This window comes from Xyrauchen texanus, chromosome 48, assembly GCF_025860055.1.
Source record: "Xyrauchen texanus isolate HMW12.3.18 chromosome 48, RBS_HiC_50CHRs, whole genome shotgun sequence".
Lineage (NCBI taxonomy): Eukaryota > Metazoa > Chordata > Actinopteri > Cypriniformes > Catostomidae > Xyrauchen > Xyrauchen texanus.
The window spans coordinates 20167902-20191716 of NC_068323.1; the positions used below are offsets into that span (position 1 = coordinate 20167902).

At 36.3% G+C, this 23815-nt stretch overlaps 1 protein-coding gene across 13 annotated transcripts in view; it reads right to left on the minus strand.

Moving 5' to 3' along the window:
- The window catches only part of LOC127639384 (U6 snRNA-associated Sm-like protein LSm3), a 39071-nt gene continuing 15256 nt past the window's right edge, over positions 1 to 23815 (minus strand). For 4 of the 13 annotated variants that reach the window (XR_007969956.1, XR_007969959.1, XR_007969958.1 and 1 more), the window contains 3 exons: positions 18875 to 20329; positions 9147 to 9741; positions 8943 to 9064 (listed from right to left, as the gene is read on the minus strand). Coding sequence is in view for 9 of the 13 variants with exons in the window: in XM_052121359.1 (XP_051977319.1) it covers positions 39 to 149; positions 540 to 661; positions 744 to 875; positions 1015 to 1240; positions 9644 to 9741; positions 10877 to 10922 (735 nt within the window). In the remaining 4 variants the exon portion in view is untranslated. Of the gene's footprint in view, positions 150 to 539; positions 662 to 743; positions 2896 to 4150; positions 4247 to 4471; positions 4583 to 4799; positions 4836 to 7719; positions 8559 to 8942; positions 9065 to 9146; positions 9742 to 10876; positions 12051 to 13070; positions 14344 to 18874; positions 20330 to 23815 lie in introns of those variants that run through there. The other 9 variants (XM_052121359.1, XM_052121356.1, XM_052121355.1 and 6 more) reach the window with 9 other exon arrangements.

The window sequence follows — 23815 nt, forward strand, 5'->3', positions numbered from 1 at the left end:
TCCACAGGTACATATATCGGCTGTGGTGGGAAATGAAATCAGTCATGCTCATGCGTTTGTGTTTTTGGCAGCTGTAGAAATGCATAGGTGCTGGTGATATGGCTTGACTGAGAATTATTACAGGGGGAGGAAAAGCCCACTTCAGTACACTGAAAAACAAAGAGTAATGTGTTTTACCATTTGAGCTGCATGCAAATGCTTTGCAGTTGTCTATAACTGAACAGTGTAAAGAGTCTAACAATTACATCAGATACAAAGCTTGCAAAAAAGAAATAACTTAGTGATGCGTTGAAGTGATAGCGCACTCATACACTCGCCCTGATGTTGTCTGAAACCTGTATGATTTTCTTTCTTTCATGGAACACAAAAAGACATGTTATGTCATGTCACCTTTCACTGTTATCTTTATCTAAGTAACATTCTGCTTAACAACTCAACTTGTGTTCAACAGAAGAAAGTCATACAGATTTGGAATTCAATTTCATTTTTGGGTGAACTATTAATCACTGTGATTATTATTACAGTTCCATATAACTTGCCTGTGTTCGGATTAAGTCTTGAGGCAGTTCAAGATCTGTAACCCGAGGATGTTGTAGGCGAGTCTCTTGTTTTGAACGTTCACTGGTTCTCTTTCTTCCATGACCAAACACCTTTATTAGTCCTTGGAATGACATAGTGAATTTAGATTTAACAGTTAAGACCATAATATTACTATTTGTACACATGCAAGTAAAGGAACTCACCAAAGACCGCAATGATCAGAACACAGTTCAGCAGAGCAGATATGAGAGTAATAATGTGCCATGGTGTCTGAATCTGTGGTGTATTCTTTGTTGTTGTCTCCGTTGTGTGATACTGGCTCTCTGGAGTTGGTTCTTCAATATAATTATATAACACATTTAGCACTTTGCAACCATTAAATAATTATAGTTTTTCTTAAGTGTCTAAAAAGTTTGTATCAAATTATTCTATCAATAATCATCAATATGCGTTGATAAGTAAATGGTCACTTACCAATGATGTGTAGTCTGGTGCCAGTACTAAAGTGTCCTTCTGTCTTCTCTGTTTTCATACAGTAATAAACTCCTAACTCATTAGTAGTGACATTATTTATATACAGATGACGTTTGGGTTTCACTGAATATTTGTGACTGATTGTTTTATTGTAGTAAAAAGGGTTTGGAGAGAAAGTGCGTAATATAAAAACTGGCTCTGGTAGTTTCAGTAAAAGCCAATATACCTCTCCTTCATGAAAATCACAGTTTATGGTCACATTTTCTCCCAAATCTGTGAGTTTATCTGTTAAAGCCTCTCCAGCTTCAGACCATATGAGAAGAACTGTGAGATGAAAATCAAAGAAACACATACTGTAAATATAATTACAATTGTTGCCCTAAACACGATTTTGCCTATAAAACATCAGAGATCAATTTATTCATTACATGTACACTACCAGCAGGGTTAGTGAGGGTTACTTTTGAAATTTATTTCACTACAGATTACAGAATATATGCTGTAAAATGTAATTTGTAATGTATTCCATTAGATTACTCAAGGTCAGTAACGTATTCTAAATACTTTGGATTAATTCTGCAGCAGTGGTAGATTATTTCATTTGTTTTGACTATAAAAAATCTGCCAGTACAGTAAGGCAAATATACACATGTTAAAAATACATTCTCTGAAAAACATAAATATCATTTGCAGTGTTGTTTCTAAAACAAGATTAATCAAACTGATCTTGTTTTAAGGATTTTTAGATATTTTTACAGGAAAACGATACAAACATTATCATCAAGAATATGATTTTTGTCCTAATATTAAAGGTCTTACTAGAAAAAAAATTAATTATAATCTAATGTGAATTTTCTTCATAAAATATATGATCATATCTGGTAACATGTGCATGTAAAATGTTTAGAAATAGCATTTTAGCTTAGCATAAAGCTGACAATTTACACAAGGTTTATTTCTATTTCTTCTGCTTTAAACTGTCTGCTCGTATGAATGTAACACATCATAAGAAAGTGTTTCACCGCTGTTCAAATGCACTTTGGATCACATCATTTATATGTAGAAATGTTTTCCATCTGAAAGGACTAAATATTAAATGAAACAAATGACAATAAAATGCAATGTAATCTCTTCAGTAATCAAAATACTTTTTGAATGTAACTGTATTCTAATTACCAATGATTTTACAATACATTTACTTATATTTTAAATATGTAATCTCGTTACATGTATTCCTTACTTCCCATCCCTCACTACCAGTCTCTACCAGTTTGGATACACCTACTCATTAGTTCCCACGTATGCAGATGGAAGTATGCCAATTATATATTCACCGAAAATGTTAAACACATCAAACTTATCAAACATTTTATATACTATAGATGCTTTAAATGATGCACACCTTATATAGATTACAGCTCTGCACACTCTGAATAAATAAAAAATGAAAAGAAAATAAAGTATCATAAACTCACAGAGCTGAAGCTGCAAAATCCTCAGTTTGATCAAATGCTGCAACATGATCAAGTCAAGATTTTCACACTGCTGAGATGACACTTTGCCACAGAGCATTTTAACAAACAGGGGAGTTTCAACCACTAGAAGAGGAAGCTGAAGTCTGATTTGCACTGACCACATTGTGCAGTCTTTTATTCCATTTGTGCATAAACTCAACTGCTGACATAATTATCATTTCTAGTGTTGTTAAAACTATTCCTCTTTTCTTAACTGTAATAGGTTCAAACCAGAACTGGATCTCTGACGCAACGCTAAACTGCCAGCAGGAGGTGAAGCCAACGGAAGCGGCCATCTTTGTATGCCCAAACTGTCATACAGCGTCAGTGACTGACAAGCGAAAACTCCCGTTTCACCATCTCTGACCTGCGGATACGACAGTTGCATTTCGCCCTCTAGTGACAATCATGTTTTATTTTGAATTTGCTCGTTATGGATAATATTCTTTATGAGGTAGAAGATATACGCAGATCGCGATGTCAGAGCATTCACCTGCATTAATGTTCAGTCTATCAGTGCAGCAAAACAAACACCAAAGGAAGCGGCAAAACTGTCCACAAGTTGTAGTGTAAATAGGAAAAGCTGCAATATCTGCTTGTTTAGGGTGACAATACGTCCTTACACCCAATAGGGAGGTCAGCCCAGGATTTCTAAATCGCCTTAAATTTGCCAGTTTTCATATTGAAGCGCTCGCTGTTGTCATTCATGGATACACATAAAAAATGACATGTCGTTTGCCATTTAAACCAAGCGTAACAGTTTAATTTTAACCAAGTGTAGGACGTTTGTGTTGTAGGGATGTACATGCAGATTTCATATATATACAATCAGTGATTGAATGACTATTGCGATGATTACCAATTAAGTCAATAAGGACATTGGAATGTTTGGGTATAGCAATATGGTGGAGCAGTGGCTTCACAGTTATGACGTCATGAGCAATCCAGTTCTACATAGATAATCCACAGTTTTCCTGAGCGGCGCTATGATGATTCCAATCGGCTGTTTTGTATTTCTGGTCTCGTGACAAAGTAAAAACTGCCAAAATGAGTGATCCAGAGAAGAACAAGAACCATTTTAAGTGTTACTTGGTGTAAAAATGAATTTAAGGCTCAACTTGTGCAGTTGTTGGCAGTCATAACTATAATTAATGGTATCAATGTAACTTATCTCTGATCATCACTTCATGTCATCTACACACAGGTGAGGCAAGTCTATAAAAAATAGTATCTGCATGTTTTTTTGACCATTTTTACAAATGTAATACCTTAATGACCGATGCGAGTGAAAACACTGAAAACATTTGAATCCTGGAACACTTCCGCATTCAGGAAAAAGGTGGATATTATATATCAGTGGTTCAAACCCTAAAAACATTTACATTACAGATCACAGATTAAAGACAAGGTCATCACAACTTCGAAAATGTAGCTTTAACATTCATACCTAGTTTAAACGATTAGGACTTGGTTGTCTGATTAGTAAGCACAGTGCGAGATGTTTGCATGTAAATGTACTCATTGAATTGTATAACAAAATATGTATAGGAATGGCTATATTAATATCTTATAATGCTTATTAACCAACAGATGAATGTGACAAACGAACAACTGCAAATTACCTTGTAAATCTCCTCATATGTCTCCTCATCGATTTCTACAGTCCTCACAGTCTCTTCAACATCTCCGAGGATCATGTTTAAGTGCTGGTCATATGCCTGCATAAACAAAATAAGTTTAATATTAATAAACACAAGGTATCTTGGCACCCCTTCTCAAAACCTTAGTTTCTGAGATTTTGGCCCTGTGACAACTAGCCCCGGTCTCCGCTACATCATAAAGGCTAAAAAAAAACGTATTATTGACACTGTTAATAAATAACTGATCCAAGAATACTATGAATTTTCATTATTAAGCAATAATAATGTCAGCATCGAACTCACATGCAGTCTGCCGCGCAGTTCTCTATCATTCCTCATCTTCACATAGATTCTCTCATCCAAACTCAAGCGGATGAGATCCAGAGGCTCTTCCACGGTGTTGGTGGCCTGTGGCTGTAAATAAAAATGTATTAATATGTATTAGTATATTACAAATCCACATTCTAATGCACATTTGCTGACTATAAGCGCTATCCCGCATCCATAGAAGTGTGCAACTTCACATTATGAAATATGTGTTCAAAGAGATTAAATTGATAATGCAGAAGCATTTCAGCCGATACGATTTGAAAATTTTGCACAGACATCTTTAAACAAATGAATGGCAAACCTGTTCAGCGTCGTCCGCCATGTTTCAAAGTTACCCAGAATGCACTTCTTCGTTCACCAGCAAATCAGTGAGCGGCAAAAGTGAGCGTTTCCTGTGATGTATACATATTTATTCCTACAGGGGGCAGCTTGGGAAAAAAATAGCAAAAAGACTGCTTAATTTCATTGATGTCTTCAAATTAATCGAAGCCCCTTAACCGTTGCCTCTTTTTATTTATTTATTTTATTTTATTTATTTATTTTTATATATTCCTGTGTGCTCCGTTTCTTATAAGCTTCAATGTAACCTTTCATTCTGCCAAATATTGTTGTACTATTTATTTCTCCAATATAATAATAATAATAATAATAATACCAAAAAAAAATAGGAATCCTCCATTGATCTGCATTCAAATCTCAAAAGGTTTTTTTTATTTATATTTTATTTACTTACTTATAGAAGAGATTTAAAAACCAAAATACTTAAACTTTTAATTGATTTAAGTCCAACTATTTGTAATTTATAAACATATTAAAATCCACCCTAGATATCGATACGAAATGCTTATTAAAAATCCGTAACTAGTAATCACAAACGACTGTGATTGTCTTCTAGAGTCCAGCGCTGAGGAAAGTAGCAAGTGTCATGTCACACCGCTGTTTCCGTACCGCCTTATTACGGCTGATTTTCACCAATAATTTATCTGAATAATGAAATTGGGAGACTCTAGTAGACGTTTAATCAATAATACATTGTGAAAAGTTAAAAATAGGAGAAATGTTATTTAGACGACACCTTTTGGGCCATTGAGCCCCACATGTTTTACAATTAATGTATTCTCATGTTTAATTGTTAAACTAATTGTTAATTTTGCTCCTCTTGTCGTGTTCTCTACATTACATACCTAATACCCAGACAGCACACATACATCTCAGAGATGTCTGTTTAAGTTTCATCTAGAAAGCATCACACTCTATTTACTGCTAAACATCTTTTCAATTTTCAAACCATCTAAATCATAAACATCTCAAAGATATGACTGATGATGAATGTCTCATTGACATCCTAGAGGAAATGCCTTATAGACATAGGGTTAAGCAAACAACGTAAAATAATTATAACACTATGTAACACAATTTTTGTTCCTGGGTAGTAAGTGTTATTGCGTATGCCTCAAAAGTATAGAAAATGGCTATTATTCACCACAATCTTTGTTTTTGTGACCAGGACAGTGATATTTTGAAATGTACTTATTTCCAATGAGAAAACGGGTGCCTTTTTGTTCACATAAAGTCAAAGCCAAATTAACATGTATTTATACTAAAGTAATACAAATATGACTACAAAAGATTTTGTAGATTTAGAAGAGAGTCGTTTTTCAAGATTTATGATTATACTGTAAATCACTTTCACGAATCAGCCCCCAAATGTACTCATCATACTTCAAGGCGTCCAGCAAGGTCTTGATGCTGTTGCAATCCTCTTTGAGGTGCACAGAGTGAGCAAGGGGAAGAGATGGGTATTTGTTACCATTATGGAGCAGCATGGCTTTGAGGTTCCTGGACGAGCTGTCAATGAAGAGGCACCACTCATTCTGGTTACAGGCAATTCCGCATGCATCAAACAGACTGGTCACATTGTGGCAGAAGCAGAGCCCATCTTGACGGGTGAAGAATCTGGAAAAAGGTTGGTTCTGCTTCCTCTTGGACAACTTCCACTGCTTTAGCCTAGATGTCAAAAGCACGGCATTGGACTTGGTGTGACCAGGATTTCTAATCAAGTGGGGTTGATGTGAAGGTCCAGATACATGATAGCAGGTGCATTCTTGCCAGTCTGAAGTTTGGAAGGGTCCACCATGCAGAAGTAGCAGTTGCTTGAGTGGTCAGTGGGTTATTATTAAAATCCAAAAATTATTGGGATAGAAAACTTAATGGCTCTCTTTCCCCCTCTGTACCATCCTACAAAAATACATTTATTTCACCCATGACTAATATGTAAGAGATTCTCGAAAAATATTGTAAAACATTTTAAAATTAAAAACTTGAGGTGCCCAGAGTTTGTCTTGATTCCCAACAGGCATGCCGAAACATGCCTTGTAGGCCTCACACATCTTAGCAGATGCTTCCATAGAGCAATTTTTCGCTCTTATCTTGATAAATTGGCAGCAAACATTGCAAAATGCATCTGCATTGCAGCCTCTTGTTGCCATCTCAAAAATGCAGATATGAATCCACTTAGGCAGCTGGAACTAAACTGAACTGTTGGGCTTACGGCCCCTGTATTTATACTTCTATTTATATTACTGGAATATTCTAGAAAGTTCTAGAAGTTACTCCAAGTTTACTCAGCACTAAATCTATCTGGAATGTTCTGAAAAATGGGTACATTTCAAAATATCACTGTCCTGGTCACAGAAGCATAGTTGGTGAGGAGTAATAGCCATTTTCTATACTTTTGAAGCATAAGCAATTAGGAAATAACACTTATTACCCAGGAACCAAAAAAAGAAATAATAATAATATTTTTGATACACTGTGTAATAATTCTTCATCCATAAATTGACACATCAAAGAGATGTCTGGGTGATGTATGTGTGCTATCAAGGATATGGCTTATTATTTGTCTCTGATCAAGTCTATGGTCATTCACAAAATGCTTTGACATTGTACAACAGTAATAACCTATGAAACAAAAATCTGAAAGCATCTTAATATTCTGCTCAGATATTCACAGCAATAGCCATGGCAGCAGATGATGTATAGCCAAAATATATCTATTGTAAATTTCTTGTTTGAAATGTTTTGCTTGAAAAGTGTAATTGTGCTATCCTTAAAAATAAATCCCACTGATTTATATATACAATATAAAGACACTGATACATTTTAAGTGAGTCTTTATAATCAAAATACTTTTTCAGGCCAATGTATACACATAGAACAAGTCTTGTCAAGAAAACTTTATTGGCGTGACTGTTAAAGTTTACATTATTGCCAAAGCATTCAGGTGTGTACAATATAGAATATAAATATATAAGTGTGAAAAAGAAGAAGGAAAATTCACAGTAAAAGTGCAAAAATGTAACAGTATATATTTATAGGCCTATATACACTCACACTCATGCGTTGACATGTGACGCACAACAGTAACATCATACTAGTCCCTCAGGCATGCAGGTAGTAGAATTTAGATTTTTCGTCATCTGACAACCACAACAGTTTCCTTTTCATATTTATAAAATGATGTGAATATAATGCACAGTAAAGTACAGGTCAAAGGGTAAGACACTTGGTTAGTTACATTTCCTCTTTTGAAGTGGGTGAAATGTTGTGGTTCATTGCTTTTATTGTGCGAAACCAGTCAAACATTCATCTGTGCAGTTTACATGAGGTAAACAATTCAAAAGAAAAGTAACTCTCTGCTGATGTATCTTTCAGCAACGTTGTCACTACCTTGTTCGAGACCCATAAGGCTTTTCTTTTCTTCCGTGAAACACAAAATTAAATGTTTAGCATGTGTCATATCTGCTCTTTTCTATACAATAAAAGTAGATGATATTTACACAGCCAAGATCCAAAAAGTACGATAAAAGTAATCTATACGACTGTTACAAAACCTCAAGTCATCCATCCACAGGTACATATATCGGCTGTGGTGGGAAATTAAATGAGGTCAGTCATGCTCACGCGTTTGTGTTTTTGGCAGCTGTAGAAATGCATAGGTGCTGGTGATTTGGCTTGACTGAGAATTATTACAGGGGGAGGAAAAGCCCACTTCAGCACACTGAAAAACAAAGAGTAATGTGTTTTACCATTTGAGCTGCATGCAAATGCTTTGCAGTTGTCTATAATTGAACAGTGTAAAGAGTCTAACAATTACATCAGATACAAAAAGAAATAACTTAGTGATGCATTGAAGTGAAAGCGCACTCATACACTCGCCCTGATGTTGTCTGAAACCTGTATGATTTTCTTTCTTTCATGGAATACAAAAAGAGATGTTATGTCATGTCACCTTTCACTGTTATCTTTATCTAAGTAACATTCTGCTTAACAACTCAACTTGTGTTCAACAGAAGAAAGAAAGTCATACAGATTTGGAATTCAATTTCATTTTTGGGTGAACTATTAATCACTGTGATTATTATTACAGTTCCATATAACTTGCCTGTGTTCGGATTAAGTCTTGAGGCAGTTCAAGATCTGTAACCCGAGGATGTTGTAGGCGAGTCTCTTGTTTTGAACGTTCACTGGTTCTCTTTCTTCCATGACCAAACACCTTTATTAGTCCTTGGAATGACATAGTGAATTTAGATTTAACAGTTAAGACCATAATATTACTATTTGTACACATGCAAGTAAAGGAACTCACCAAAGACCGCAATGATCAGAACACAGTTCAGCAGAGCAGATATGAGAGTAATAATGTGCCATGGTGTCTGAATCTGTGGTGTATTCTTTGTTGTTGTCTCCGTTGTGTGATACTGGCTCTCTGAAGTTGGTTCTTCAATATAATTATATAACACATTTAGCACTTTGCAACCATTAAATAATTATAGTTTTTCTTAAGTGTCTAAAAAGTTTGTATCAAATTATTCTATCAATAATCATCAATATGAGTTGATAAGTAAATGGTCACTTACCAATGATGTGTAGTCTGGTGCCAGTACTAAAGTGTCTTTCGGTCTTCTCTGTTTTCATACAGTAATAAACTCCTAACTCATTAGTAGTGACATTATTTATATACAGATGACGTTTGGATTTCACTGAATATTTGTGACTGATTGTTTTATTGTAGTAAAAAGGGTTTGGAGAGAAAGTGCGTAATATAAAAACTGGCTCTGGTAGTTTCAGTAAAAGCCAATATACCTCTCCTTCATGAAAATCACAGTTTATGGTCACATTTTCTCCCAAATCTGTGAGTTTATCTGTTAAAGTCTCTCCAGCTTCACACCATATGAGAAGAACTGTGAGATGAAAATCAAAGAAACACATACTGTAAATATAATTACAATTGTTGCCCTAAACACGATTTTGCCTATAAAACATCAGAGATCAATTTATTCATTACATGTACACTACCAGCAGGGTTGTGAGGGTTACTTTTGAAATGTATTGCACTACAGATTACAGAATACATGCTGTAAAATGTCATTTGTAATATATGCAGTTAGATTTCTCAAGGTCAGTAATGTAATCTAAATACTTTGGATTACTTCTTCAGCACTGGTAGATTTTTTTCTCTTGTTTTGACTATAAAAAATCTGCCAGTACAGTAAGACAAAATACACATGTTAAAAATACATTCTCTGAAAAACAGAAATATCATTTGCAGTGTTGATTCTAAAACAAGATCAAACTGATCTTGTTTTAAGGACTTTTAGATATTTTTACAGGAAAACAATACAAACATTATTATCAAGAATATAATTTTTGTCCTAATATCAAAGGTCTTACTAGAAAAAAGAAATTATAATCTAATGTGAATTTTCTTCATAAAATATATGATCATATCTGGTAACATGTGCATGTAAAATGGTTAGAAATAGCATTTTAGCTTAGCATAAAGCTGACAATTTACACAAAGATTATTTATATTTCTTCTGCTTTAAACTGTCTGCTCGTATGAATGTAACACATCATAAGAAAGTGTTTCACCGCTGTTCAAATGCACTTTGGGTCGCATCATTTATATGGATAAATGTTTTCCATCTGAAAGGACTAAATATGAAATGAAACAAATGACAATAAAATGCAATGTAATCTCTTCAGTAATCAAAACACTTTTTGAATGTAACTGTATTCTAATTACCAATGATTTTACAATACATTTACTTATATTTTAAATATGTAATCTCGTTACATGTATTCCTTACTTCCCATCCCTCACTACCAGTCTCTACCAGTTTGGATACACCTACTCATTAGTTCCCAGGTATGCAGATGGAAGTATGCCAATTATGTATTCACCGAAAATGTTAAACACATCAAACATTTTATATACTATAGATGCTTTAAATGATGCACACCTTATATAGATTACAGCTCTGCACACTCTGAATAAATAAAAAATGAAAAGAAAATAAAGTATCATAAACTCACAGAGCTGAAGCTGCAAAATCCCCAGTTTGATCAAATGCTGCAACATGATCAAGTCAAGATTTTTTCACACTGCTGAGATGACACTTTGCCACAGAGCATTTTAACAAACAGGGGAGTTTCAACCACTAGAAGAGGAAGCTGAAGTCTGATTTGCACTGACCACATTGTGCAGTCTTTTATTCCATTTGTGCATAAACTCAACTGCTGACATAATTATCATTTCTAGTGTTGTTAATACTATTCCTCTTTTCTTAACTGTAATATGTAGCAATGTGTTCTATCAGCATACTGTAGTCACCATTAATCCAGATTGACTTTCTAGTGTTATACAAAAATATAATGGCATTGCAAACTAGATGTTCTCAAATTTGAACGTGGCTCAGTGAGCTAAGTTATTTCCTCTGATGAAGGGTGGTCAGACCACAAATATAATGTTATGCTTCGTTTAAACTGGAGACTTCTTGTTTTAAATAATAAAGCAGAGCAGAGAAATCATAGAGAATGCTGGGATTTTTTTTTTTTTGCATCGATACAAAAGTGTTTACTCAGTTCTGTGGGGCAACTCAAAGGGTCTGTTCGAAAACCTAGTGAGCATCCTCCGGAGGCAGCATTTTAAGGCATCATAGGTGTGCTCCCGACACGAAGGCTGTTTCAAAAGGTAGGTATCTTAATTAAGCTTCCTCTTAAGATATCTTGTTTTGGCCAAATACTGAGGTAGCTTTGGTGGTATTCTTGCCCAGGTATGCAATCCCAGAATGCACCTTGATGATCTTGGTGGAAAAATACATCCAAGATGGCGGACGAAGCAAGAGAAATTTGGATTAAAAAGATGCCTTTAATCCATTTAATACTGAAAAGTATCGATAAATAACAGTTTAATATGATACAAATGTGATATTTATACTCATTAGAAGATCTCATAGTTTCTCTCGTGCCACCTGTATTGAAATCAGTTGCGAGTTGAGTCTCATGCGCGTCCCAGCAAACATGCCAGTGCGGACCCACTGTGGGTAAGTGTGGGTTTTCTGTGGGACAGTGTGGGCAAGGGCAAACCCTTTGGGGCCCCATGTGGGCATTCTGTGGGCAAATGGGCAAAACGACTATGGGCCCCGCATGGACTAACCCATTTGGGCCCACATGAGGATTTACTGTGGGCAACCCACAGTGGGCTTGCCCACAGAAAACCCACACAGGCCCCCAGTGGGTTAGTCCATGCGGGGCCCATAGTCGTTTTGCCCATTTGGGCCCACATGAGGATTTCCTGTGGGCAACCCACAGTGGGCTTGCCTACAGAAAACCCACACAGGCCCCCAGTGGGTTAGTCCATGCGGGGCCCATAGTCGTTTTGCCCATTTGGGCCCACATGAAGATTTACTGTGGGCAACCCACATTTAGCATATAGTTAAAAATAGTTAAATTTTTTGTTAAAAAATTGTTAAAAAGTTAAATATTTTATGTGGGTCTTTTTTAATTGGTTGCCAGATTTTGTCACAACCCCAACTAATCTCATATGGTATAGCCTACAATTTTTTGGGTGGGAGATATAGTCCCATCCAATGATCATTAAGGTGTAAAATAGATAAAATCAATTCATGATGTTTTTTTTTATTATTATTATTTTACTAAAATAAATGTTATTGTATCTGTTGTTATTAAAATATACAATTATAAACTCAATTATGCTCAAGAAACATTTCAGTTGTGCTGCTTAACATTTTTGTGGAACAATGATGTGGTAAGATTAAAAAAGACAGATATTAATATTTTTATTCATCAAGGATGCATTAAATTGAACAAAAGTGACAGAAGACATTTATGAAGTTACAAAAGATTTCTATTCAATAAATGCTTTAATAAAATTAATAAATGCTGTTTATTAAACTGAAAAAAGTATACATTTCTACAAAAATGTTAAGCAGCAAAAACAGTTTTTCAACCACCACCACCACGAGTTTACCATTTAAAGAATTAACATGGATTATGGCAGTTAAAAAAACACTAGACACTTGCAGGCTGGATAATTTAAATACATTAATTTAACTTTTTTATTATTTTTCCTTGCGCCAGGTAGACATAAAAGGTAGGCTATATATATATATATATATATATATATATATATATATATATATATATAAAATACATTAATATTGTAATATTATAATAAATAAATTTTTTAAAAATGATAAAAATATACTTTACAACTTTACACCTCGCGTGCAAGGCCCGCGAAAGAACCTGGAAGCCGGTATAAAAGCTCTGATCAACGGCAATCAAGCACTGCACAGCACGTCGACGACTCCATCTGTGGACATCCTGAAGAAAGAGGTTTCCTGAGGTAAAATACTTTTTAAACTATTGTATTCAAATAACTTAAAACTTATAACTCCAATACAAATATCAATGACAATTAAAAGTATTAAGAAAACGTATATCAATGAAAAAAGGACACAGGCGGTCTGAGGGAATTTGTTTTTCTTAGGCTATTGCAGTTTCAAACACATTAATAATAATAATATAACCCGTCTTCATATTTTATATAAAACCCAATTAATTATCAATTGACGGACTACCTTTTACCAACTCTAATGTTCACGTAAACGGGTTTTGCTACCGTCTACACCGTCAATAACCGTTAATGTCGTTATATCTGTGTGACGTCATTTGGGCATTTGCGCTAATGGAGAATATCTGGTCAAATTGAAAATATCATATTTCCAAATTTCACTAAATTAAATGTCAGTCATTTTTAAATACCAAGGAGTTGTTGTCATGGTGAAACCTCCAAACATTTACTGCGGTCAAGCCAGCCGCCACTTCGAAATGAGCGTCCGCACCTATATTTCGTGGTGCGCGTATACACTGGTTATTGCGGTATATGACCGTCAGAACTAAAACAGGTTAAATTCCTGCTAAGGCAATTTCACATGCATTCATTTATTCTGTCTGTCTGTCTGTCAGAAAGAAAGAAAGACAGAACGAAAGAAAGATTTTAGCACACCTCACAACCTGTCACTGCATGATATATTGAATTCCAAAATAAGAGCCCCCCCAAAACTCATATATTACCTTTTTTGTCCATACATTCAGAAAATCATAAAAATAAAAGTCCTAGCTTCCACAGACCAATTTCACCTCAGGTGGGGAGGACACCTTCTCAAGGTGTCAACTACATGTTTCAGGACATTCTGATGTTGTCTTCCAAAATAAGAGCCCCCCCAAAACTCATATATTACCTGTTTTGTGTACACATTCAGAAAATCATACAAATAAAAGTCCTAGCTTCCACAGACCAATTTCACCTCAGGTGGGGAGGACACCTTCTCAAGGTGTGAACTACAATGTTTCAGGACATTCTGATGTTGTATTCCAAAATAAGAGCCCCCAAAACTCGAATATTAGATGTTTTGTTTAATAGTTCCAAAATAACGCCACAGCCAAACGGTTATGCGCCTGCGTCTCCAGACAATAGAGTGGTGCTGAAGAGTTTGAATTTGAACGATTCAGTGAGTCACTCCTTAACACACATATTTGGTATTTAACACCTCTTTAAAAGCCTGCTAAATTAATAAATGCATTTAAATAAATAAAGTTTTGTACTTTTTCACTACAGTTTCAGTATAGCTGTACTGTGAATATACTAATGTGTTACTGCTTTAATTTAGGCAAGTATCTGGCAACAGTTGGGGGTACAAGCCCAACCTCCAACACCAGACGTATTCTGGTCTGCATGCTGACCACCTCACTTGCCCAGCAACTGTGCTGGAAGGGCTCTGGCCAGAAGATGGCCTTTGGGCAGATGTTGGTCTGCAAAGCAGTTATAGGTACAGTATATAATGTTTATATGTGATAAGCCCGTATAACAGGAATAAAAATGAAAAAATTAATAAATGGGAAGGAAAAATCAGTAGTCAGGTGTAAATGTACAGTAAATGAACAATGTTTGATCTGTCTCCATGTTTCCTGTAGCCAGTAATCCTCGTCAAAGTGCAAAGGAGGTTGAAATGGCGTAACAGTACTTGAACAACCCTTATTTTGTTTTTAACATTTGTATTTCAATTGATCCTTTCTCACTTAGATGCTGTGACAAAAGCAGCCAAGCTACTGCATGAGAGGTGGAAGCGTCCATAAAAACGTGGCTCCGTAATGCAAGGGACAGAGATGGGGAAGGCAAGGAAGGGCCAGAACTGCAGTGAGGGAAATACCTACTGAGGGGATTGGTTTTTAATTTACTTTCATATGTGTTTTAAATATTCTGTGGTTCTGTTTTTGTGTGTTTATTGCTGTTTTAAACTGCTCTATTGCTTTTTTATTGCTGGTTAAAAATAAATCTCAATGTATTATTATTAATTATAATTATTATTAATGTCTGTAAATAAATTATTTAAAAAAAAACATGACCCTCGATTTATTGCTGCTACCTTTAACAAGTGCAATTGTTCTGTATATAGTAAAGTACCCACACTCCGTGTGCTCAAACTTTGCACCTACACCCACAGTGTGCCCACATCCAGCCCACATGAGGGCCCACTCTAATTTGGGCTGTCCCACTAGGGCCCCACCTGGACCCCATAGTGTGGGGCCCACGCGTGCCCCACATTTCACACCGGTATTTGGGCCCACAATAGGCTGCCCACAGTGGCCCCACATGGGCCCCTAAGGGGTTTGCTGTGGGCCCACAACTGGCCCCAATGGGGGCCCACTCTACTTACTGTGGGCCTGCCCACAGTCAGCCCACACTTTGGGGTGTACCACTGGGGCCCCACCTGGGTCCTATAGTGTGGTGCCCACACGTGCCCCGCATTTCGCGCCGGTATCTGGGCCCACAGTGGGCTGCCCGCAATGGCCCCAAACGGGCCCCAATGGAGCATGTTTGCTGGGGTGATGAGCACTATTTGAATGATGCACGGAGCTGCTGCCTATGTAGAGCATTCAAAATCGCTCTTTTATGAGGCATCATTTCAATAAGGATGCTGCCATAGAAGAGAGCTGCCTCTGTAGGCAAGAGACAGTAGCCTATAGTTTCCAAGTGAAAATGTGTAAAAAGTTATTTAACGAAATTTGCCATCTTCTGCCTGTTTCAATTCAAATGGCCTTTTACCGATAAATGGTGTGCTTGATGACGTCATGCCTAAAAAAACACGTTGTCACATACGTTTTTGGATTATCGCAACAGAAATCTGCCTTTAAGCCGTTTCCATACAGAAATGTGTGTTTATCGCTAATTCGCCTCCTAGATGTCCCTATTGTTTTTTCTCTGAAGTGTTTGTAAAATGGGGAGAATATTGAGACAATTCATTGAAATTAGCCAGCTTACTGTCATTTTAATTTCACAAATAAATGCAGTCAGAAGGCGGAATTGCAATCAAAAAGGAACAGTTGCCGTTCTGATAGGACTGTAATATTGGTCCTCATGTTGCGCCTATCACAGGTTGACACCAGTTCCGACCCGAAAGCGAATCGTCACGGTGGACCTGTTCAAGCTGGCAACCTGCACCAAGTAGTGGGGGGAACTTTCAGTCTTAATATAAGGACCATCCATCAACGTGTATATGCTCTGTGCACAGAATAATTGTTGCGGTGTAATATCAGGGTTTACATATGATACATTCCTGATATTCAATAGGCTATTTTTAACCATCATTTAATCTAAAGCATCGCCATCACAACTGCATTATGTCCCGCATATTTGTCCAGCAACTTTTAACGACCAACTGAACTTGATTGTCATCTAAAATACATTTTAGCGTCATAATGCAAATGTACATTTTCTGAAGAAGCTCAGCAAATACGATCCGAAGTAAAAAGGGATAGAAATATTTAAACATTTAAAATGTTCAAAAGCTAATTTCTGAAAGTGAACTCGGCATTGGACAAATAGTTCTGATAGTTTATAGTCTTGAAAAAACTTTTGAACATTCTTTCAGATTACTTTTTTCATCTACAGAACAGGATACGGATAAGGATAAGTTTGTGTAAAGGGGTATAGATCTAAGTATATATATTTTTTAATTTGGTAATTCATTTTTTAATTTAATCCTTTTTAATTTGGTAATTTATTCACAGTAATTTAATACAGGGAATTATGCTGGCATTTTTTCAAAAGTAAACTAAACAATAATTTAATAGAATTGGGCTATGTTAGTGTTCCAAATAAAAAAAGCACACTGAAGCTTTTCTACTATAGTATTGTGTATTTATTTTTAATTTAAAACATCTTTGTGCACATAAATGATATGTCTGTTGTATTATGGGCTAATTCCATGACTGCAGTCTATTATTTTGAATGGTGTGGAAAAGCAACTTTAATAAATAAACGTATGGCTACCATGATTAAATTAATCGCAAACAGTGGCCATTCATTTGTTCTCCGTGCACTTGTTGATGTGAATGATATGAGATTTTTGTGCTGGCACTCCTGGAAGTGTCATGTTTGCAGCATCAGATCTGTGCAGGTATGCCGTTAAGATCAATCTATAATCACATATGATAAACTGACTTTCAAGGATGTATACCTCGTCGTCATGAATAACACAGGCTAACGATTGGGGTAAATTCTGTCACGTGACACTACGTTTTTGCATTAATGTCAATTTTCTCAACCAAAAAATTGTGTTTCCTAACCAGTTTTTCGCGACATTTTATTTATCGACATGCTAGAGTTAAACAAAAAATATTATGTTGACACTTGTGAAATTTTAGCAATAATTTGTGTTTCCATCAGCTTTATTTTGATGTGCTAAAAATTTTTCCTTAAAAAAATCCTTGAATGGTAGTTAGTGATGCAGCTCACTAAGTTTTGGAACAGACCCATAGTGTGTTGCGCGAGCAACGTCTGAAACACTGGTTCTGGTCCTGTGGGAACCAGGAAGTAATCAATTTGCAGGTTGCATTTTAACTTTAAAATAAAAAAATTTACTTCACTGCTTGTTAGGTTTAGGGTTGGGGGTAAAGTTCATAAAATATTCTTTCCTGTTGACTATTACACCATTTACAACTAAAAACAACTTGCTTTTGGTGCCACCCTGTGGACATTAGACCCATAAAACGGTTAAAAACACTTCCAGCTTTGGCAACTAGGGGCAGTGCTTTTATTTTCCAAGCACAGACTGATTTCAGCTGAATAACTTCCAACCTCCTGTCGCCGAATTCACAATGAGATCAATCTAGAGGGTGGAAGGGGGCTAATGGACGTTTTGCACTGGAGCTCATAAGATCCTACAGTAGTTTCTCCACTGTGTTAATACATAAGGGATAATGTACAGTCAGTTGGTTGTTATGGCAAAGCTCTTGAATCACCCTGAAGGGAATCATTTAGCGATAACAACCGGCTGACTGTACATTATCCCGATTATTATACAGCTACTAAACAAATAAATACATGGACATAAAATATTGATTTGCATTGAAATTATGTAATTTGAGATGAAAGAAAATCGCTGAACAGCTGAAATCAACCTCCGGTTTGCGTCAGAGTTCTGTTGGTGTTTACTTTATAAAAATGACCATCTGACTCATCATTATTCAGCCTATTACAAGACTACTTCTCATGATTCTTTTGCTTCAGGACCCATATTTTACATTGGACATTAAATGGCGACTCAACATAGAACCAAAATCATTTTATACACAGTTTTAAATATAATATCAAACACTGAAATTGATAAATATCACGGTTACGTTTCCTCCCCTTCCAGGGGTCGGGAAGAAAACGAACAAGTTATAAGGAACTTAAAGATAGGTAAAAACAAATGGTTGTGGAAATGATCGCACAACCAACAAAGGAACTTATAGTATGTTTAAATTGGGGTAAGTTTAACATAAAGAACAACTTATAGTTTCCAATTAACAGCAGCACTAAAACAAAAGGCTATTAACGCTGGGGCAGGAGGAAAGAGTCTCTCCTAGCAGATCAGCTTTATTCCCATTTTCTTCTGGTAGTGCACCAATCAGAGCTGCTCAGCACTCGATCTTAATCACTCACAGCTGATGTAAATTTACCTGGTTGGGATGACAGGGAAAACAAGGGAGACAACAGAAAACATACAATGTATAGTCAATATACATGCAACTTCTACATCCACAGATGTAACAAGGAAATAATATGAAAGATACGCCCTGGGAGGTAACATCACCATAAAAGGCATAGGCAAAACATTATGCAAAAATACTAACTTTCAATATGCTGAATAGGAAAAATGGATCGTTTTCATAGTTTAAGTATTTCATTTGTAAATGTCTCTAGAATTAGAAAGTTTCATGTGCATACCAATAAGTCAGTAAACCTAAAACATGTTGTAGTTGGCACAAACCATGTATCCTCATTACAAGGAAATTGAATGTAGGTGTCATTAGAAAGCTGAGATCCTAATCTTTGCCTCACCAATAGTCAAAAACATATTTTTATGATGATTTGTTTTGCATGCTTTTTGTGCTGGATAGCATCTTTTTTTCTGGACATCTAAGATATAACATTAGATTATTCAGCCAAACAAGCTCACAGATAAGTAATAAAAAAATTTGATATATCATTTTTAGCTATATGTGGCTTACAGCAGCAATACGCATGCATAAAATATATGCATGTGTTTGATGACTTCCAAAAATCTTTAAAAGAATATATAAATATTTAAATATTTATCTTTTTTGCACCAAAAGCGATCATGTTGCTTTAGAAGACATGAATTTAACAGCTGGTGTTGTATGGATGACATTTCTCCAGACTGTCTGTGATTTTTGGAGCTTCAAAAGCGAAATCTCCATTCACTTGTATTTTAAGGACCTACGGAGCTAAAATATTTTTCTGGTGAAGAAAGAAAATCATACACACCTAGTATATCACAAGGGTATGTAAATAATTAGATAATTTTCCTTTTTGGGTGAACTATCCCTTTAAAAGATTGTTGGGAATATCAGCGCAAACGGGAAAGGTTTTGGATGGGAAATTAAGTTTAAGTTTGAAGGATGGTTTTAAGGCCATCGATGGTAATAGGGGCAGTACCACCATGGGTATTCCCAGAGGTTAAAGTTGATATATAATGCAATGTGCCTTCAGATATATTTTTTTTTAATAGAAATATTAATGAGTGATTAATAGTAGTCATTTAGTCCAGTAGAGGGAAGTATTGCAGTGGGAAGGAGAGATTTAGTATGTAGTGGAAGTATTAAAGACACGTGAGCAGTAACTGAAATGAGTTTGATTTATTGTGCACAACTGAACATTACATGATACCAGGAGTTGGGCTCAAACAATGGATGCAATAAAACCGCCTGGGTCATTGAGGTTGTTGACACAAACTGGAGGCGTTTCAAACAGCAGTTTGAGCTGTATGTTGCAGTGATTGAACAGGTGGAAGCCGCTGATGAAAGAAGGATTGACATGGTTGCTGGAGCAGATGCGGTGGAGGTATACAACGTGTTTACTTTTGCAAAGGTGGCAGATAAGAAGAAACTTGCCTGTCAAAGAAGAATGAGACAAATGAATATTAGGTTATAGGCCCTTTCCCTCCTACAGTCCTGGTACTTTTCCCTTAATAACTTTCTAGAAGAGAAGAATGGAACCCTCAAGGAGACTTTTCCCATGTTGCATTCGCATTCATAAAGTACCATCATAGTGACGTCCTCTAGTATTGAAAATATTTATTCTGATGCTATTTGCACATGCACTTCAATAGCAAAAACGACAACAAAAAAAAATCAACATCACCAATGGAGGACGCCGGGATTGGAACTACACTTTGGTTTGTTTAGGGCTGTTTTTTGGTCGGAAACTGTAGGCAGCTGCCTTATCAGTTAATGGTTTAAACGTCAGTGTTTTTGGATGAATGGAACTATCTGAACAATTTAAAAAGCACCTATATCATCCTATCTTCATCCATCAATATACAGCCTCCGAATGCAACTTTTTCCAGTTTTTGGATGCAGCCTGTGTCTAGTTTACAGTTTAAACAGGGCGCGTGAGTGATGCTCCGTGCTGCCTGCAGCTGGAGTGAGAGATGAGATGAGGTGGCTAAAAGCACTCTTTAACAATGCTGCACATGCTGAATTAATTGGACAACACTTTGAAAATGCACTATAAACCTATTTATCAATAAGATCATTTACAATAAAGGCTTTTATGAATTACTGTACTGAAATATCCACTCATTGACTTAATTGACTTTGTCTTGATGCAAGTTAACCATGCATTAACAGGCACACAATACTTCCCTCATGTAAACTAGATTTAATGATGGTTTAGTGTAAAATAAAGTTATTTTACTGTAAGATAATTTTGTCATGAAATGTATTTAATTTCATTTTTCTTGATCTGCAATCCCCATCTCGATGCCGCTCAGCTGAGGGAAGAAAGAAATGACAGAGACCCAAGCTATCAAATCCTTCTTCCCTCAGCTGAGCTGACGGAAGAAAAATAAATTAAATACATTGCATGACAAAATTATCTTACAAGACATGGGGGCTCATCCGGGATCTCTCCAGACAGGTAAGACTGATTTATAATCAAGTATTAACCTGTCTGATGAGAGATTGAAAAGGACGTAGTTTAATTTGGCTTGATATCGTTAATAAATTTGTTAATTACTCTGCACGCGGAGGCATCTTCATAGAGACGATTTGATTTTTGCCCTATTATAAATACGAAGAAAGGTTTAACCCTATTATAAATAGGAAAAACCTCATCACCGCTGCAGTAGTTTAAAGGTTATCCTTATTCTGGTGTGAATAAGAAGGGGACAGAATTGTCCTGAGGAAAAGACGGGGAATAAAAATAGGAATTTTATCTGCATTATTGTTCGACATGAACAGTGTCGATCGGGAAATTGTTTGCAGTATTATTAAAAGGGTGACATTATGGGACAGGAAATAAGTCGGCCATTATCGAAAGAAACTCCAAAACAGTGGATGTTTCGCAATAACCAGGGTTTTAATACAGAACCTTATATTAGTAATGTGGCCGGATAGTCAGAAGGAAAAACACAATTAGATCCACATCCTAGAGATGGCTCATTTATTGATCGATTAATGAGCAAATCCAAATCTATGGTTAAAGGAGGGTTGGGGGACCCTCAGTGGGATTATAAATACATGAAAGAGTTATATGAGGTGTGGAAGAAAATGAAACTATTCTGAGACAAAGGTCCTGAACGAAAAGAGGCTAATCAAATGCTTGCAGCAGTATCTGTGTTAGAACAACTGCCTAAATATGATATTGTTGTGAACAAAGCCTTAACCCCTAACATCCCAACGACACCATGCACACTATTATATCCTGGACGAGCCCCCAGGTCTGTAAGATAATTTTGTCATGCAATGCATTTAATTTATTTTTCTTGATCTGCAACACACAGCCCGCCTCCATATTGCTTTTAACCAATGCACAAAGTTTTAAAAAAAATATATATATATATTATTTAAAACCGTGTTTCCCAAATGTTTGATTGGGTGGGCAAGACTCACGTTTGGGTGGGCTCATCCCAACTCTGCCCAAGCCTACATCTGGCCCCGATCTCAAGGCTTTCCATTTTTGCAAGTGTGAAATAACGGGATGGTTATCCCATTAGCCCACCAATGTTCAAGTCAATCTACGTCCTTGTCTCGCATAGAAACTGCTGGTCAGTTTCCCAAAGCCAAATCCACACCTTAATGATAAGTGAAATGTAAAAAACTGACTCTAGATTAGTGTTTGTGGATAACATATTCAGACATCGCTTGCTGCATTCATGAGCAGAGAAAAAGCCATAAGTGATTAGAACCTACATTAGAAAAAAAAACTTTCCTTAAATGAAGGTAGTGTAATTCATGGATTAAATATTTTTTATTTGTTAAATCCATGATAAACCCCTGACATGTTATATGTACTCTTGTAAAAAAAAAAAAAAACTGTGGCGCATTGCAGGAAATTGTTTAGCATATATCGTCATGACATCACAGCAAATTAGACAGATTTCTGACAGGTGTTGTGAGAAACAGAGTCCTCCATGAAAACCGTGTCTCCCTCTGACGTCACAGCAATTCCATTGGCTGAGGGACCTATTAAAGGGTACTATATTGACTGCCTGAGTTAAAATCCTTTAAAATGATTTTATGATGTATGCCAATATAACTTAATTTATAGATTGTGAAATTAAAGATGTGTCATTGTTTGTGATTTTCAGTTAGCCCTAGACTTCAATGACATGTTGTTACGATAACATGATGGGTTTTTGCTCAGGCACTACAAACGGTTACCCCCATGGGGACACGATTTACCGGGCGGACTTGCCAGAGTCTTAGCAGAGACGGACCACTTCCATTTAAAAGAATGGGAGAAATTGGAACGCCCAACCAATAAGCTAGCACACAATGGTCAAGGGATGTAGAAAGGAAGTCCCACCTTACAGCCTGTCTTCACTGGACGCGAGCAGCACGTCATTTAAAAAAACACATTATAATCAATTAAACTGTCTATACTGGAAACATCATTTGCAGTGTGTCCATCGTGCCGACAATAAACAGGTGTCGTGTTCCAATTTGCGCTGCACCCACTGGCGCTCCTACACAAATTAAACGTTTTAGAACGTACGTGTCCATGCGTCTAGTGTAGACAGCCTCAAGCCGTCACGTCACCGGACGTGCCTGGTCCAGACAGCATGTTACAGGTAAAAGAGCCAATCACCTTTTAGATACAGACATTGCCTGTCAATCAACTCGCTAACACGCATGTGCATTAACTATACAAGCCAGGAAAATTGCGTGTTTTAACATAATATGAGGTAAATAAGCACAATTCATAATTCCAGTATTATCAAATTGTATTGCTGATTTGAAATATGTTCTTTGATCGTCATCTTGTCCAACCATTAAGATTTCAGTATGCTGCGCTGTCATGAATAGAAATAACCTCCTGAGAGTGTTCCAAAGATGGCTGACGGTGGACTGATTGCAATGTGTCTTGTTTTGAAG